Here is a 15,386-nt window from a genome sequence, read left to right on the forward strand (position 1 = left end):
ACTTGAACTTGTAGCACAGTTACAGATTGGCATGTACGATGTTGTGGGCATCACTGAATTGTGGCTGAAAGAAGAATATAGCAGGGAGCTTTAAATCCAAGGATACATACTATATTGAAAGGCCAGGCAGGTAGGCTGAGAGGGTGAAGTGTTTCAGTTGATAAAATGTGAAATCAAATCATTAGAAAGAGGTGACATACGACTGGAAGGTACAGAATTGTTGTGGGGAGAGCTAAGAAACTGCAAGGGTAAAAGGACCCTGATGGGAGTTATATACAGGCTCCAAATAGTAGTAAAGATATGGTTTACAAATTACAACAGGAGATAGAAAATGCATATCAAAAAAGGCAATGTTACGATATCCATGAGGGATTTCAATATGCAGGTAGATAGGGAAAATCAGGTTGGTGCTGGATCCCAAGATGGGCAATTTGTGGAATGCCTATGAGATGACTTTTTAGAACAGCTCGTGGTTGAGCATACTAGGGGATCAACTATTCTGGATTAAGTGTTGTGCAATCAACCATAATTGATTAGAGAGCTTAAAGTAAAGGAACCCTTAGAGGCCGGTGATCAGAATATGAGAAAATTCACCCCACAAATTGAGGAGAAGCTAAAGGCATATGTATCAATTTGAGAGTGGAGGAAAGGTAATTACAGAGGCATGACAGAGGAGCTGGCCAAAATTAATTGGAAGGGAACACTAGCAGAGTTGAGGGCAGAACAACAATGGCTGGAACTTTTGGGAGCAAGTTGGAAGGTGCAGGGTAGTTACATCCCAAAGAAGAAGAAGTATTCTAGGCAGGATGACACATCCATGGCTGACAAGAGAAGGTAACGCCAACATAAAAGCCAGAGGCATATAATAGAGCAAAAATAAATGGGAAGGTGGAGATCAGGAAGCTTTAAAAATCTACAGCGGCAACTAAAAAGTCATAAAGAAGGAAAAGGTGGAATACAAAGGTAAGCTCCCCAATAATATTAGAGATGCTACAAAAATATATAAAGTGTAAAAGAGTGGTAAGAGTAGATATCAGACCGCTGGAAAATGATACCTATGAGGTAGTAATGAAGGGGACAAGGAAAGGGTGGATAAAATGAGTAAGTATTTTGCATCAGTCTTCACTGTGGAATACACTAGCAGTAGGCCAAATGTTCGTGAGTGTCAGTAGGCAGAAATGTGTGAATTTGCCATTTCTAGGGAGAAGGTTCTTGGGAAACTGAGAGGTCTAAAGGTAGATAAGTCCCTTGGACCAGATGGTTCTGAAAGAGGTGGCTGAAGAGATTGAGGAGGCATTAGTAATCATCTTGCATGAACCAATGGATTCTGGCATGGTTCCGGAGGGCTGGAAAATTGCAAATATCACTCCACTCTTCAAGAAGGGAGGGAAGCAGAAGAAAGGAAATTATAGGCCTGGTTGGCTGCCGGTGACTAGTGTTCCACAGGGGCCTGTGTTGGAATCGCTTCTTTTTACGTTATATGTCAATGATTTTGATGATGGAATTGATGGCTTTGAGGCCAAGTTTGCGGATGATACAAATATAGGCGGAGGGGTAGGTAGTATTGAGGAAGCAGAGAGGATGCAGGGGTACTTAGACAGATTAGGAGTAAGTGCAAAGAAGAGGCAGATGGAATACAGTTTTGGGAAGTGTATGGTCATGCACTTTGATAGAAGAAATAATAGCATAGAGGAGAGGAAATTCATAAATCCGAGGTGCAAAGAGACTAGGAAGTCCTTGTGTCAAATTTCCTAAAGGTTAATTTGCAGGTTGAGTTGGTGGTGAGGAAGGCAAATGCAATATTAGCATTCATTTCAAGAGGACTAAAATATAAAAGCAAGGTTATAATGTTGAGGCTTTATAAGGTACAGATGAGGTCTCACTTGGAATACTGTGAGCAGTTTTTGGCCCATTATCTAAGAGAAGATGTGCTAGCATTGGAGGGGGTTTAAAGGAAATTCAGGGAAATGATCTTGCGATAGAAAAGCTTATCATATGAGAAGTGTTTGACAGCTCTGGGTCTTAATTCACTGGAATTCAGAAGAATGAGGATCCCTTTGAAAGCTATCAAATTTTGAAAGGCTTTGACAGAGTGCATGTGGAAAGGAAGTTTCCAATGGTCAGGGAGTCTAGGACCAGAGGGCACAGCCTCAGAATATCCATTAGGAACGGCGAGGAGGAGGAACTTCTTCAGCCAGAGAGTGGTGAATCTGTGGGATTCGTTGCCACAGGCAGCTGTGGAGGCAAGTTACTGGGTATATTTCAGGCAGAGGTTGATAGATTCTTGATTGGTCAGGGCATGAAGGAATAGGAGGAGAAGGCAGAAGATTGGGACTGAGGGGGAAATGGGTCAGTCGTGATGAAATGGCGGAGCAGACTTGATGCGCAAAATGGCCTAATTCTGCGCCTGTATCTTATGACCCCTTCTAAAATAGTGTAGTAGTCATTAAAGTATTGACATCCACATTTTCTGCCACAGAGCGGTGCTTTAGTATTAGGCATATTTCATTTGATCTTAACATGGATGTTACTGCACTGTCACCTAGTGGCAGAAACTATTTATTTCAAGCAATTTTCAGGGAATTTTTAAATATCATTCAAATATTCTTTGTAATGTTTCAGGGAATTGTTGCTAGATCGCAAAACACAGGTAAAATCAAAACTATTTGAAAAGAATGCAAAGAAATTGTTTATTTAAAATACTGAAGTCCTGTTGCTTGCTGGCTACAAGAAAAATAGTTGTAAATTTAAACCAGCCACTAAATCCCATAGGATTAACACCAGAGGGTAAATTTACAAATGTGAATATGATCAATGATGTAAATGAAGTTATGAGTAGTAAGAAAATCAATGTAATCTTTTAATTATTAAATTAAAATATTAGATTACAAATTAGATTCAGATTTTTTTCATTTTATTTGTTTGGTTTATGACTATTTTATTGTTTTGTTTTTCAAGTTGAGTGAGGGTTTTGTGCTATTTCTGGCACTTATTATCCTTACTGATTTTATCTTGGATTGTGATCTTGAAAACCTTGAAATACAATGTACGCAATATTGGTACTGCAGCATCAACTAGAGTTAGCCAGCCTTTAATTGCAGTCAAAAAGTGTTTGTTTGTGTTTACAAAGATTTGAGTTATCCATTAATTTACATTGTGGTATATAAATAGCAAAGAAAGTGGGAATTTACTGCTTAAAATGTTGAATTTAAGTATTCTGAATTACTCAATTTTGACTGCGTCATAACATTCTTCATACACTTCTGCTCATTAAGTTAAAATTGCTTAATTTTGACGACTTTAAATATTTGTTAAATGTCCAGATGAGTCCTGTTTCACCTATAACATTGTGTATGATGATGCTGAGGATGTTCTACAAGTCTGTGGTGGCCAGCGCGATCATGTTTGCTGTTGTGTGCTGGGGCAGCAGGCTGAGGGTAGCAGACACCAACAGAATCAACAAACTCATTCGTAAGGCCAGTGATGTTGTGGGGATGGAACTGGACTCTCTCACGGTGGTGTCTGAAAAGAGGATGCTGTCCAAGTTGCATGCCATCTTGGACAATGTCTCCCATCCACTACATAATGTACTGGGTGGGCACAGGAGTACATTCAGCCAGAGACTCATTCCACCGAGATCCAACACAGAGCGTCATAGGAAGTCATTCCTGCATGTGGCCATCAAACTTTACAACTCCTCCCTTGGAGGGTCAGACACACTGAGCCAATAGGCTAGTCCTGGACTTATTTCCTGGCGTAATTTACATATTACTATTTAACTATTTATGGTTTTATTACTATTTATCATTTATCGTGCAACTGTAATGAAAACCAATTTCCCCTGGGATCAATAAAGTACGACTACGACTATGACTATGAAATGGCCCATGAGATTTTCTAAAGAAAACTGATTGGCTACCCATGCCATGTGTCAGTGAGGCCCGAACTAGGAAGATTATACTGTTTAAGATGTGGCTAAGGAGTTGCTGTAGGAGGGTGGGCATCAGATTTTTTTGGATCTTTGGGTTCTGTTCCAGGAAAGGTGGGACCTGAACAGTAGAGACAATTTGTACCTGAACTGGAATTTTAATGGTATCAGAAAGGATCTGGCAAGTGTGGAGCCACAGGCTGTTTTCTGGCATACTTGGCAAGTAGGAGGCCTTCAAAAGTGGAATTTTGAGAATACAAAGCTTGTATGTACCTGGTAGAATAAAAGGTAAAGATAACAGATTTAGTGAACCCCTGGTTTTCAAGAGATATTAAGCCCTGGTTAAGAAAAATAAGGGACATAGCAGGTAGGAACAAATGAGGTACTTATGGAGCATAATAAATGCAAGAGAACACTTAAGAAATAGATCAGGAGGGCTAAAAGAAGGCGTGAGGTTGCCCGAGAAGACAAGGTGAAGAAGAATCTTAAGGGATTCTACAGATATGTTAAGAGCAAAAGGACTGCAAAGGACAAATTGGACCTCCAGAAGATCAGAATGATAATCCATGTGTTGAACAAAGAGAGACGGAGGAGATCTTGAATAAATCTTTTACCAGGATCTGTATTTACTCAGGAGACATACACAAAGTCTATAGAAATGAGGCAAAGCAGTATCAACTTCATGGACTCTATGCAGAGAAGGAGGTGGTGTTGCTGTCTTGAGGCAAATTAAGGTGGATAAGACCTCAGGGCCTGACAAGGTGTTCCCTCCGACCCTGTGGGAGGCAAGTGCAGAAATTGCAGGGGCCCTAGCAGAGATATTTAAATCATCCTTAGCGACAGGTGAGGGACTGGAGATTGGAGGATAACTAACATTGTTCCGCTGTTTAAGAAAGGCTCCAAAAATAAACCAGGAAACTGTAGACTGGTGAGCCTGAAATCAGTAGTGGGAAAGTTATTGGAAGGTATTCTAAGGGAATGGTTATGTGAGTACTTCACATGGACTGATTAGGGATAGTAAACGTGGTTTTGTGCGTGGTAAGTCATATCTAACCAATCTTATGGAGGTTTTCAAGGAAGTCATCGTGAATGTTGATGAAGACAAGGCAGTGTCTGTTGTTTACATGGATTTTAGCAAGGCATTTCACAAGGTCCCACACAGGAGGTTGGTCAAGTAGATTCAGTCACTCGGCATTCAACATGAGGTAATAAATTGGATTAGACATTGGCCTTGTGGGAGAAGCCAGAGTGTGGTAGTAGATGGTCGCCTCTCTGACTGGAGGCCTGTGACTAGTGAAGTGCTTTAGGGATCAGTGATGGGTCTGTTTTTTGTTTGTCGTCTATATCAGTGATCTGGATGATAATGTGGTTAACTGGATCAACAAACTTGTGGATGACACCAAGATGGGGAGTGTAGTGGACAGCGAGGAACACTATCAGAGCTTGTAGCTGGATCTGGACCAGATGGGAAAATGGGCTGAAAATGATAGATGGAATTTAATGCAGACAAGTGTGAGGTGCTGCACTTCAGTATGGCTGACTCAATGAATGGAAGGGCACTGAGGTGTGCTGTAGAGCAAAGGGATCTGGGAATACAGATCCATAATTCATTGAAAGTGGTGTCACAGGTAAATAGGGTCATAAAAGCTTTTTGGCACATTGACCTTCATAAATCAAAGTATTGAGTACAGGAGATGGGATGTTATGTTGAACTTGTATAAGACATTATTGAGACATAACTTGGAGAATTCTGTGCACGTTTGGTCACCGAGCTACAGAAAAAATGTAAATAAGTTGAAAGTGTACAGAGAAAATTTATAAGGATGCTGTCAAGACTGGAGTTCCTGAGTTAGAAGGAAAGACTGAACAGGTTAGGACTTTATTTCTTGGAATGTTGAAGATTGAGAGGAGATTTGATAGAGGTATACAAAATTATACTGCAGAAAATGATACGGACAGCCAGCACATCTGTAGATGTGAATTTCCCACTATTCAGGACATTTACAGAGACAGGTGTGTAAAAAGAGCCCGAAGGATCATTGGGGACCCAAGTCACCCCAACCACAAACTGCTCCAGCTGCTACCATCTGGAAAACAGTACCACAGCATAAAAGCCAGGACCAACAGGCTCCAGGACAGCTTCTTCCACCAGGCCATCAGACTGATTAATTCATGCTGATACAATTGTATTTCTATGCTATATTGACTGTCCTGTTGTACATACCATTTATTACAAATTACTGTAAATTGCACATTTGGATGGAGACATAATGTAAAGATTTTTACTCCTCATGTATATGAAGGATGTAAGTAATAAAGTCAATTCAATTCAGTTCAGTTATGAAGGGTAGAGATAGGGGAAATGTAAGCAGACTTTCCCCACTGAAGTTGGATCACTAGAGGTCATGGGTTAACAGTGAAAGGATAACAGTTTAAGGGGAACATGAGGGGAAGCTTCTTCACACTGAGAGTGTGGGACGAGCTGCCAACGGAAGTGGTGTATGCAAGCTTGATTTTAATGTTTAAGAGAAGTTTGGACAGGTACATGGATGGTGGGGTTAGGGAGGGTTATGGTCCTGGTACAGATTGCTGAAAGTAGACAGTTTAAATGGTTTGGCATGGACTAGGACTGGGCAATAAATGCTAGCTTAGCTGGTGACATCAACATCCCGTAAATGAATAAATTAAAAAAAACTAGATGTGCCAAAGGGCCTGTTTCTGTGCTGTACTTTTCTATGATTCTAAAAGAAAACCAAAGTTGTGGCCCTTCTGATGATATTTTATGTCCACAGCCCTTCATTGCTTGTACTTTATCCTTCATCACATGAGCTTGGAACAACCCTGGTCAGGTTTCCTATCTGGAGCCAAGCTTGGTGCTCTACTCACAGCGACGTCAGGCTCAACCATCTTCAGCTTATTCTTTGCACTGTGTAAAAGACAGCTTCCATTTTTTCTCTCATGCAGCATTTGGCTTTATCTTGAACCCTGGATAGACTGGTTCTGCAGAAGGTCCATAGTTTATGAGTTAGTCTGGTAGGATTCTAGCATTGTGCTGAATAAAAACACTGGGTATTGCACTAGTATTTTAAGAGACGTATGTTTAGGATGAGGGAGATTTGTGCTGGAAGCATATTTTTCTAAACAGTTACAAGATGAATAGTAACAACTCAGCAGCTGCGTAACCTGATATGTTTTTATTAAACAAATGGAGAGGCTTGCTTCATTTTATGGGAATTGTAAAAACCACACTCACATAAATCAGAGTTGAGATACCTTGTTGATGTAATCTGTTGCCAATTAATCATTATTTCAATAATGGGATAATTCATGGTCCATTAGATAGCTAATGTTTGTTTTTAAAGCCCTTTTATAATGTAAAGAAAACATTTAATATCAAGTTTGACTGGTTTGTCTGTTATCTATCAGTTCTACTCAGTCCTGCTACATATCAAGGATTGATTAAACAATGATTATAAAAATACTATCTAAGCAAATTTTTTTTCGCAAGATTTGTCACCAAAATGTTGACTTTTCTCAAATTTAAACAATTCTGCAAATACAATCATAACCTTCAACAACCATTTCCGATCCAGTTTCTGTCCCCTGAACTGTTCCAATTCTGTCCAATGCAAGCTCGAGGAACATCAACACTTCTTTCAACAAAGTACATTACAGTCTTTGTTACGTACCCCGTAACTGGGTTACCAAACCAGCAGAAATGGATCACTCAGTTGGAGTCTGGATTACTAGAACTAAGAAAGTTTTATTAAAGAAACAAGCAACACAGTACTCTAATCAAAAAGGATAATAAATGCAACAGTTCAGCAATGATAAACACACATGTACACAGAATTAAGATAACAGGATCAATCAAGCTCTATCATTGTCTAGGGGTAAATGACCAGTTTCAAAGTAACACAAAGTTCAGTTCAATTTAGTTCAGTTCAGTTCGCAGTAATCGCTGCCGTGGCGATGGACAGTGGGGGGGGGGGGGGAGAGAGAGCAAAACGAATGAATATTCAACACAGCTTCCTCACAGACCTTCGCAGTCAGCTTTCGGGCGAGTCCTTTGTGATGTCATCTGAGGTCACCGACCATGACCCCTCCGTTTCCAGATACGATCGTTTCCCTGCGCTGAACCTGGCACCCAGGCAAGGGTGGACACACACCAGGTTCCCGCCGATCGTGCCTTTCCACCCTGTGCGTTTATGGCCCGGTACTTCCCACCGACTTGTGAGAGACGCACCGCTTCCAGGGTCGTTACCTCAGGTGTCGTGTGTCCTGCCTTAGCGAACCTGTCCCTTTTTATCCCCCTGCTGGGGTATCGCCTGTCCATCACTTCAAACAGTTTGGGGTTCAAAGGGTGAGCCGCTCTTGACAGCTCTCCTTCCTTCATTAACATCTCCAAATGCTGCTCCATTGTTTTCCTTATCTCTCTCTCTCTCCTGAAGTCAGGTGGCAGACCAACTGCTGATTCCACTGGTGCCAGCCCAGGGCAGCTACATCTTAATCTATGTGTATTCTTGTCACATCTTCTACACTGAATACTGAGCTGAATTATTTCAGATAATCTGCATTTCCAGCCTTAGATCCTCACATTTTCAATATTATTTACATTATTCTATTTGTAGCGAATTTGTTACTTGTTATAGTTTATCTCTCTCTCACACATACACACAAACACACACACACCACAAGGCCATCTCCAACAAGACTATCGCACTGCTTATACTTGACATTAGTTAGTGAATTAAATACTCAAACGTATATCATTAACGAGGAACTCAACTGAATCCACTAAATAGATATGGGAGGGTAGTATCTGGGTATTCCTTGCTGAGTGATTTGCTTCTTCATACCTACAGAACATATCAGAAATGGGCTACGGTACCAAAATACAAACTAAAGTGAGATCAGGCAGAGGTTGAAGAGAAAATGACAAGAGTTAATATCTTGGGTCAATGACCTGCCATTGGAACTGAGTAAAATGTGATTGAAATACATTTTAAGTTGTAGAGACATGAAGCAGGGAAGTAAACAAAAGGGATAGGAAAGTTTTCAACATACAAATCTGGAAATGAATAAAACTGAAAATGTTCCATAATTTATTTGGCATATTAGGACCCAATGGATAAACTAGTCTAATTTATGATTTGTATTTTATTACTCAAAGCTAGCACCTTGCAGAGCAAAGGGGATACAAGGGAATTACATGATATCCAATTCCTAAGCTTGATTTAAGTGCCTCTCAATAGTAAATTCACAGAAACTTCCATTCAGAATTATATTAGTAATGTTTTCAATCAAGTTTCTTTACCTCCAAACCACCAGTAAGTTGTCACACCCCTTCGGTAGTGCCATCTTAAACCAGAAGAGGCTGCCTGTAAGCAGAAAAATCTCAAGGTTGTATAATTTATATATTCTCTGACAGTAAATGTACTTTGAATCTTTGAATTACATTGAGGGATCCATTTTTTAAAAAATGGCCCACATTTTCTCAACTGACTGTCAGGAAGTTTGACACTGAAGGCCACGAAAAGATCCAAAAAGCCACAAGAACCTAATTATGGAACTATTTCAAAGGTTCATTATACAGTAAAATATTACATAGTCCGCAGGCATTACGGTTATACAGATCCTAGCTCTGATCACAAGGTGGGGCTCATTAACTTAACTTAGGATGGGGCTAAAATTAACTTTAATATGCCCAAATCTTGTGTTATCTTGTGATCCTGTGGGTATTAAGGTCTTAGAAGTCTTGGCAGCAATGGCGCAGTTAAACTACTGGTATTAATCTGACAATGTTGAAAATTGCCTGGGTATATTGTTTCCATGGAAACATCTTCAGATTTGGTTACAATGGGCACTTACTCATGGATAATGTGTCTGTGGTTCTCTGCCAGGACCACTGCATGTAAATGTGTACATAAGAGCAGGCTGTTGGGGAAAAAAAACAACCACACTCAACAACAATGCAACGCAGGACCATGCATAGCACCAAGGAAATTCAGGCTGAATGGAGCCATCAGGAAGAAGGTACAGGAGGCTCAGGTCTCACACCACCAGGTTCAGGAACAGTTGTTACCCCTCAACCATCAGGCTCTTGAACCAAAGGGGTAACTTCACTCAACTTCATTGTAATGTTCCCACAACCTATGGACTCACTTTCAAGGACTCTTCATCTCATGTTCTCGATATTTATTGCTTATTTGTTTGTCTTCCTTTGCACACTATTTGAATGCCAAAGTTGGTGTGGTCTTTCATTGATTCTATTATGGTTATTATTTTATTAAGGACTTATTGAGTATGCCCATAAGAAAATGAATCTCAGGGTTGTATATGGTAACATATATGTACTTTGATAATAAACTTACTTTGAATTTTGAAATTAAGAGAATAACTTCCCTCTGACTGGAGCCATATTGAACTCAAAGGATGCAGTTGCTGGATGTCTGTCATTTCATCTTTCAGAACACTGGCGTAGAACTTCCTAATTGCTGTAGCCTAAACTGAGCTACTTCATCCTTCCCTCCACTGTAAGGTCAGACAATAAAATATGCCTGACTAACATTTGTTGGCAGATTACATCTGCACCACACAGGTGCCGGGCAATGCTAATCCTGCTTCTCTTTACACTCCAAACCTTTACCGCCGTCGATCCTCATCATTAATTCCATAGGATGGGTAGGGGTGACCAGTGACTCTCCATGTAAATAAGGTATGTTACAGCAACACACATAAAAGTTGCTGGTGAACGCAGCAGGCCAGGCAGCATCTCTAGGAAGAGGTGCAGTCAATGTTATGTTACAGAGCAGGTTGGTGGCTAGCGTCTGACCTCCTCCTCCCCAAAGCCTTTCCACCATCTAAAGTGGGACTTCCCAACTCGGGGTCCATCGACACCTCCGTTCGTGGTAGTGGTCCAAGTCATAAAAAAGGTTGGGAACCCCGATCTAAAGGCTCATGTCAGGATGTGATGGGATGATTTCCAGTCCCCTGTATTCTTGCAACTCTAACATCACTCGATGCTTGAGCCTTAAAGAAGAGATTAAAGATTGGCTTTATTTGTCACATGTTCATCAAAACATAGAGTACAGTGAAATGCGATATTTTGCATCAGTGACCAACCCAGTCTGAAAATGTAGTGTGGCAGCCCGCCGGAAACTATACTTCCAGCGCCAACACTAATCCTAATCTTAACTATACGTCTTTGAATGTGGGAGTAAACAGGAGCATACAGACTAAACCCATGCAGTCACTATGAGAATGTACAAATTCCTTACAGACTGAATTGGGAATCTAACCCTGATTGGTGATCACTGGTGCTGTAAAGTGACTGCACGAACCACTATGCCACTGTGCAGGTGTATACAGAACAAAACAGTTCAACTGACTGCCACTTTATTTACTCCTTCCATCACCCAGCATATAGAGGCTGCAGTGTGTATACCCTTGTACAGCAAATATCCAGCATAGTTTCTCTGACATCAGTCCTAATTCTGCAACCTCTTCCACCAAGGAGGGTGAGGACCGTGATGTATTAGAATACCACCTCAGTCTTCAGCCATGTAACAGTGCATTCTGGAAGGGAAATATTGCTGTTCCTTCAGAAACATCTGGTCCAAAGCTATGAACTTACTACTAACAACACCATCACCTGGGAATACCTACCTTCATCTTATCTACTGAATGGTTGTAAGAGGCAGTAATGGTAATTGGGAAGTTCTGGGTCTGCAGTTTGTGGATTGGACTGGAGTGCACATTATGATGTGCTTCTGGTTGCTCTTTTTCCTGTTGATATTTTGGGCAAATTTGAATTGGGGTGGCCTGTAGATAATGAACACTGAGCTGGACTCAATTATGCCTGGAATCTTTCAATTTTGTGTTTTATATTCTGTTTTTTGCTCATTTTTTTGTTGATGTTTATGTGTTTTTTTTGCACAAGGGGGATTGATGCTTTTCTTTGTTTCATGGCTGTCTGTGAGGAAGACAAATCTCAGGGTTGTATACTGTATTCACACTTTGATAATAAATGTACTTTGTATCTTTGAATATACAGCATTGCTGGCCTTGTCAATAACAGCTTGATACTGCTAGTGAATAAAAAGATAATCAGCCACAGTACCAAGACACTATTACCGTCCAAGGATCCTTCTTGGTAAAGTTGGGGCAGAATGCAGCTTGCCTCTTAGCACTTTTGATCAGACTAATAAATGTTCAAATTGCAAAATCTGGAAACTGAAAGTATGTTAGGTTGGTACCCTAAGGTTACTGCTGACAGGATTTAATTTCTAGGAGACCTAATCTAAGAAAAGAGTCAATCATATTGTTGGAAATTTATTAAAAATCAAATGTAGAACATATTGCTGTTTCTTGAAAACAGTTAGAGCTTCAGATTTCTTTACATTATTTGCACTTCTTAATCTACAAATACACCAACCTGTGATTTATGCAAATTAAGTTTGTGAAACTGCCCCTCTCCTCCTCAACGTTTTTCTAATATCCAAATTACCATGTGAAACAAATGACAAAAGGGAACAGCAAATAAAATAATAACACTGGAAAGTAAAGATGAGGTCTTTCACAAAATGTTTTGAGCAGAGGTTCCCAATCTTTTTTATGCCAAAGACCTCTACCATTGACCGAGGGGTCCATTTGAGACAGGCAGCAAGAAATTCCAAAAAAACATGGTTAAAAATGGTCACTTGCAGTTTGACAGGAAATCAGAAAATGCCCTTTGTGAATTTCAAAGCCAGAGTTTTTCTCAGTTCACTTGGCTCGCCAATGTCCTTTGTCTTCTGGTTAATCGACATTTCCTTGCATAATGAATGCAAATTTACTTCAGAATTACTGTATGATTCTAATGGGACCAATATACACATAAGGTGACACACATTCATTTTATTTGGTCATAGGGCATTGAAAGTGCAATATTGTAGTTGTAGCCAACATCTTCATCATATGATGAACGACAGATGGGTATCACTGGAGCTGATTTATTGACTGAAAAGTCATAGACGTAAATAATTCCTCGGTGTCTGTAAAACAATAAATGGTAGCTAATGACTTTAGGAAGATTCAAAACTCTTACAATATTTTACAATTTAATCTGTAAGGTAATGCTAAACTTCATACCTATGAAAAATGCAAACTACAAAGAAGACTTTTCATTTTGAAGGTGCAGAGAAAGAAAAAGAGAACGAAAGAATGGCTTTTGTGTTGATTACTTTTTTTTAGTCAGAAGTAAATGAAGTATACTTGATACTAGGAGTTATTAGGGCTAATAATAGAGTTCTTGTGTTCGTGTGTGTGTCATCTGACAGTAACAGAATTAAATTTGTGTTAATGGCTCTATTATTTTATTAGCACAGGAAACATAACCTGCTCCATGTTAAAGGAGCTGAACTTGTATCTCAGGTTCAGACAATCTCTTTAAAGAAATCATTAGTGCGTTGTGACCGTTTGTAGCAGTGCGGTGGCATGGCAACCGAAGCCATGCCTCACAGTGCTGCAGACCCGAGTTCAACCTGATCATGGGTTTCCTCCAGATGCCCTGCTTTCCTGCTACATTCCCAGGATGGTGGGGCAAAATGGCCACTGTAAATTTCCCTTAGCGCGTACGTGTGAAGAATGTGGTGGGGGGGGGGCATTGATGGGAACGAGGGGAGAATAAAAGGGGAGAAAAGGAAGTTCAATTGTGTGAACGAGTGTTTTATAGTTGGTGCAGCCTGTTTCCATGTTGTAACTCAATGGGTCTATGGTTCTTTAACTATCTGGATAACTCCACAATCTATGGAACTGCCGAAAGCAAAACGTGTTGTGCAGTCAGCTTGTAATAAACAGAAAACTTGTTCTGAGAATAAACCCTGGACTCACGTGAATTTCTTTGCCTACAGTTGTAATTGTTTGTACCCTAGAAATACTAATGTTTGTGGCCGCTACTGTCCCCAAGAATTCCAAATTGATAATCATTACCGTGACCAACCATCTCTCCTTCCCCTCCACATTCCCAACAACTTTCGCTTCGCTGGCAGCATGTTTGCTCAGTTTTAGAGACCTTAATTTGACAGTGCACGTTGGGCATGGTGCTTGGTGTCACACAGTTTACCTGCCAGATTAAACCAAGGCAAAATTTTACTGTCATGGGGTGTTAGATAATTGAAAATCCTCTTTAACATAAATGCTTTATGTGTAAAAGATACAGAGTTCAATTAATTACATAAGTAATTCTTATGTAAAACTTAACCAGTAAAATCTTGCAAATGGCAGTTAAAGTATGGTGCAAAAGTTTGTGGGAAAGTTGAAGCTTGATAACTTAACCAACGCCAAATTTAACTGGAGCTTACAGTTGAAATTTGATGGAAGCAGGGAGCTGTGAAATGAAAATATCGTCAATTCAGCTCAGATGGGATTTGTCTGCCAAGAAACAGAATTATAGCTGAGGTTTATGCTGTTTTAATGTAGTAAAAGCATCCCAAGGTGGTTCACAGTAGCAACATCAAAGAAAATGACATATTAGGGCAGATGATCATAAGCTTCAACAAAGAAATATGTTTTAAGAAGCTTTTTAAAAGACAAAGCAGCAAAGGAGGCTGAGGGCTTTGAGAGTGGAATGAACTGATGCTAGAAGTTCAGTAAAACCTAAGCAGGCAGAATTGGAGAGAAAAAAAAAATCTTGGAGGATTACAGGGAAGAATGATTTTCAAAACAAAACGAGAATTTTAAAAGCAAAGTTTTACCTAACCATAGTTAAATCAGGGGTTCACAAGCTGGGGTCTATGGACCCCTCGGTTAATGGGGGGGGGGGGTCCACAGCATAAAAAAGGTTAGGAAGCCCTGGGTTAAATGGAGGTAAACAAGTACAGGGTGCTGTAGAGTGGAATTTGGTGCTGCATAACTTTGGTTCATTTTCTTTACAGACAGAATGAGAAAGGCAGTCTGGAGTATGGTGGAATAAATAATGTATAAGGATTTCAGCAGTAGATGAGCTGAGACAGGAATGGAAATGGAAACAGGTGGCCTTGGCAACTGGTACAAAGCTAATTTCTGGGTTAAACTACCAATGTTGTGATCAGCCTGGTGTGGTTTCAAACAGGATCTCAGGGACAGAGATGGCATTAAATCAGGGGAATAGAGTTCATGACGTAGCCAAAGACCATGGCTTTGGTCTTTGCCTATCTGGTTGGTTGAGCATTCTGACAGTGGAGGATGCAAGAGAGATGATGAAAACGTAAAGTCAGGTGTCATCAGCAAATACATGGATATTAGCTATACCCATGAAAGACTATAGCTTTCTTCCACGAAAGGCAAAGCAGATGTGTTTTTATGACAAACTAATTGCTTCATAGTCACCACTTCTGAGAGATTCTTTTCCCCCCAGTTTAGAAGTCCAGATTATTTAATTCCCCAGCTGCCAGGGTGAGATTTTAACCTATTTCATTCTATTAATTGTCCCGATCTC

The 15,386-nt window shown here is 40.1% G+C and overlaps 1 protein-coding gene across 1 annotated transcript in view; it reads right to left on the minus strand.

The window, feature by feature from the left end:
* Positions 1-12,249: 12,249 nt before the first annotated feature.
* Positions 12,250-15,386, minus strand: part of fbxw8 (F-box and WD repeat domain containing 8) — a 140,303-nt gene continuing 137,166 nt past the window's right edge. The window contains exon 11 of the mRNA XM_072247615.1: positions 12,250-12,963. Coding sequence (XP_072103716.1) covers positions 12,822-12,963 — 142 coding nt within the window. The 3' untranslated portion in view covers positions 12,250-12,821. The remainder of the gene's footprint in view (positions 12,964-15,386) is intronic.

Source organism: Mobula birostris, chromosome 31 (assembly GCF_030028105.1).
Source record: "Mobula birostris isolate sMobBir1 chromosome 31, sMobBir1.hap1, whole genome shotgun sequence".
NCBI lineage: Eukaryota > Metazoa > Chordata > Chondrichthyes > Myliobatiformes > Myliobatidae > Mobula > Mobula birostris.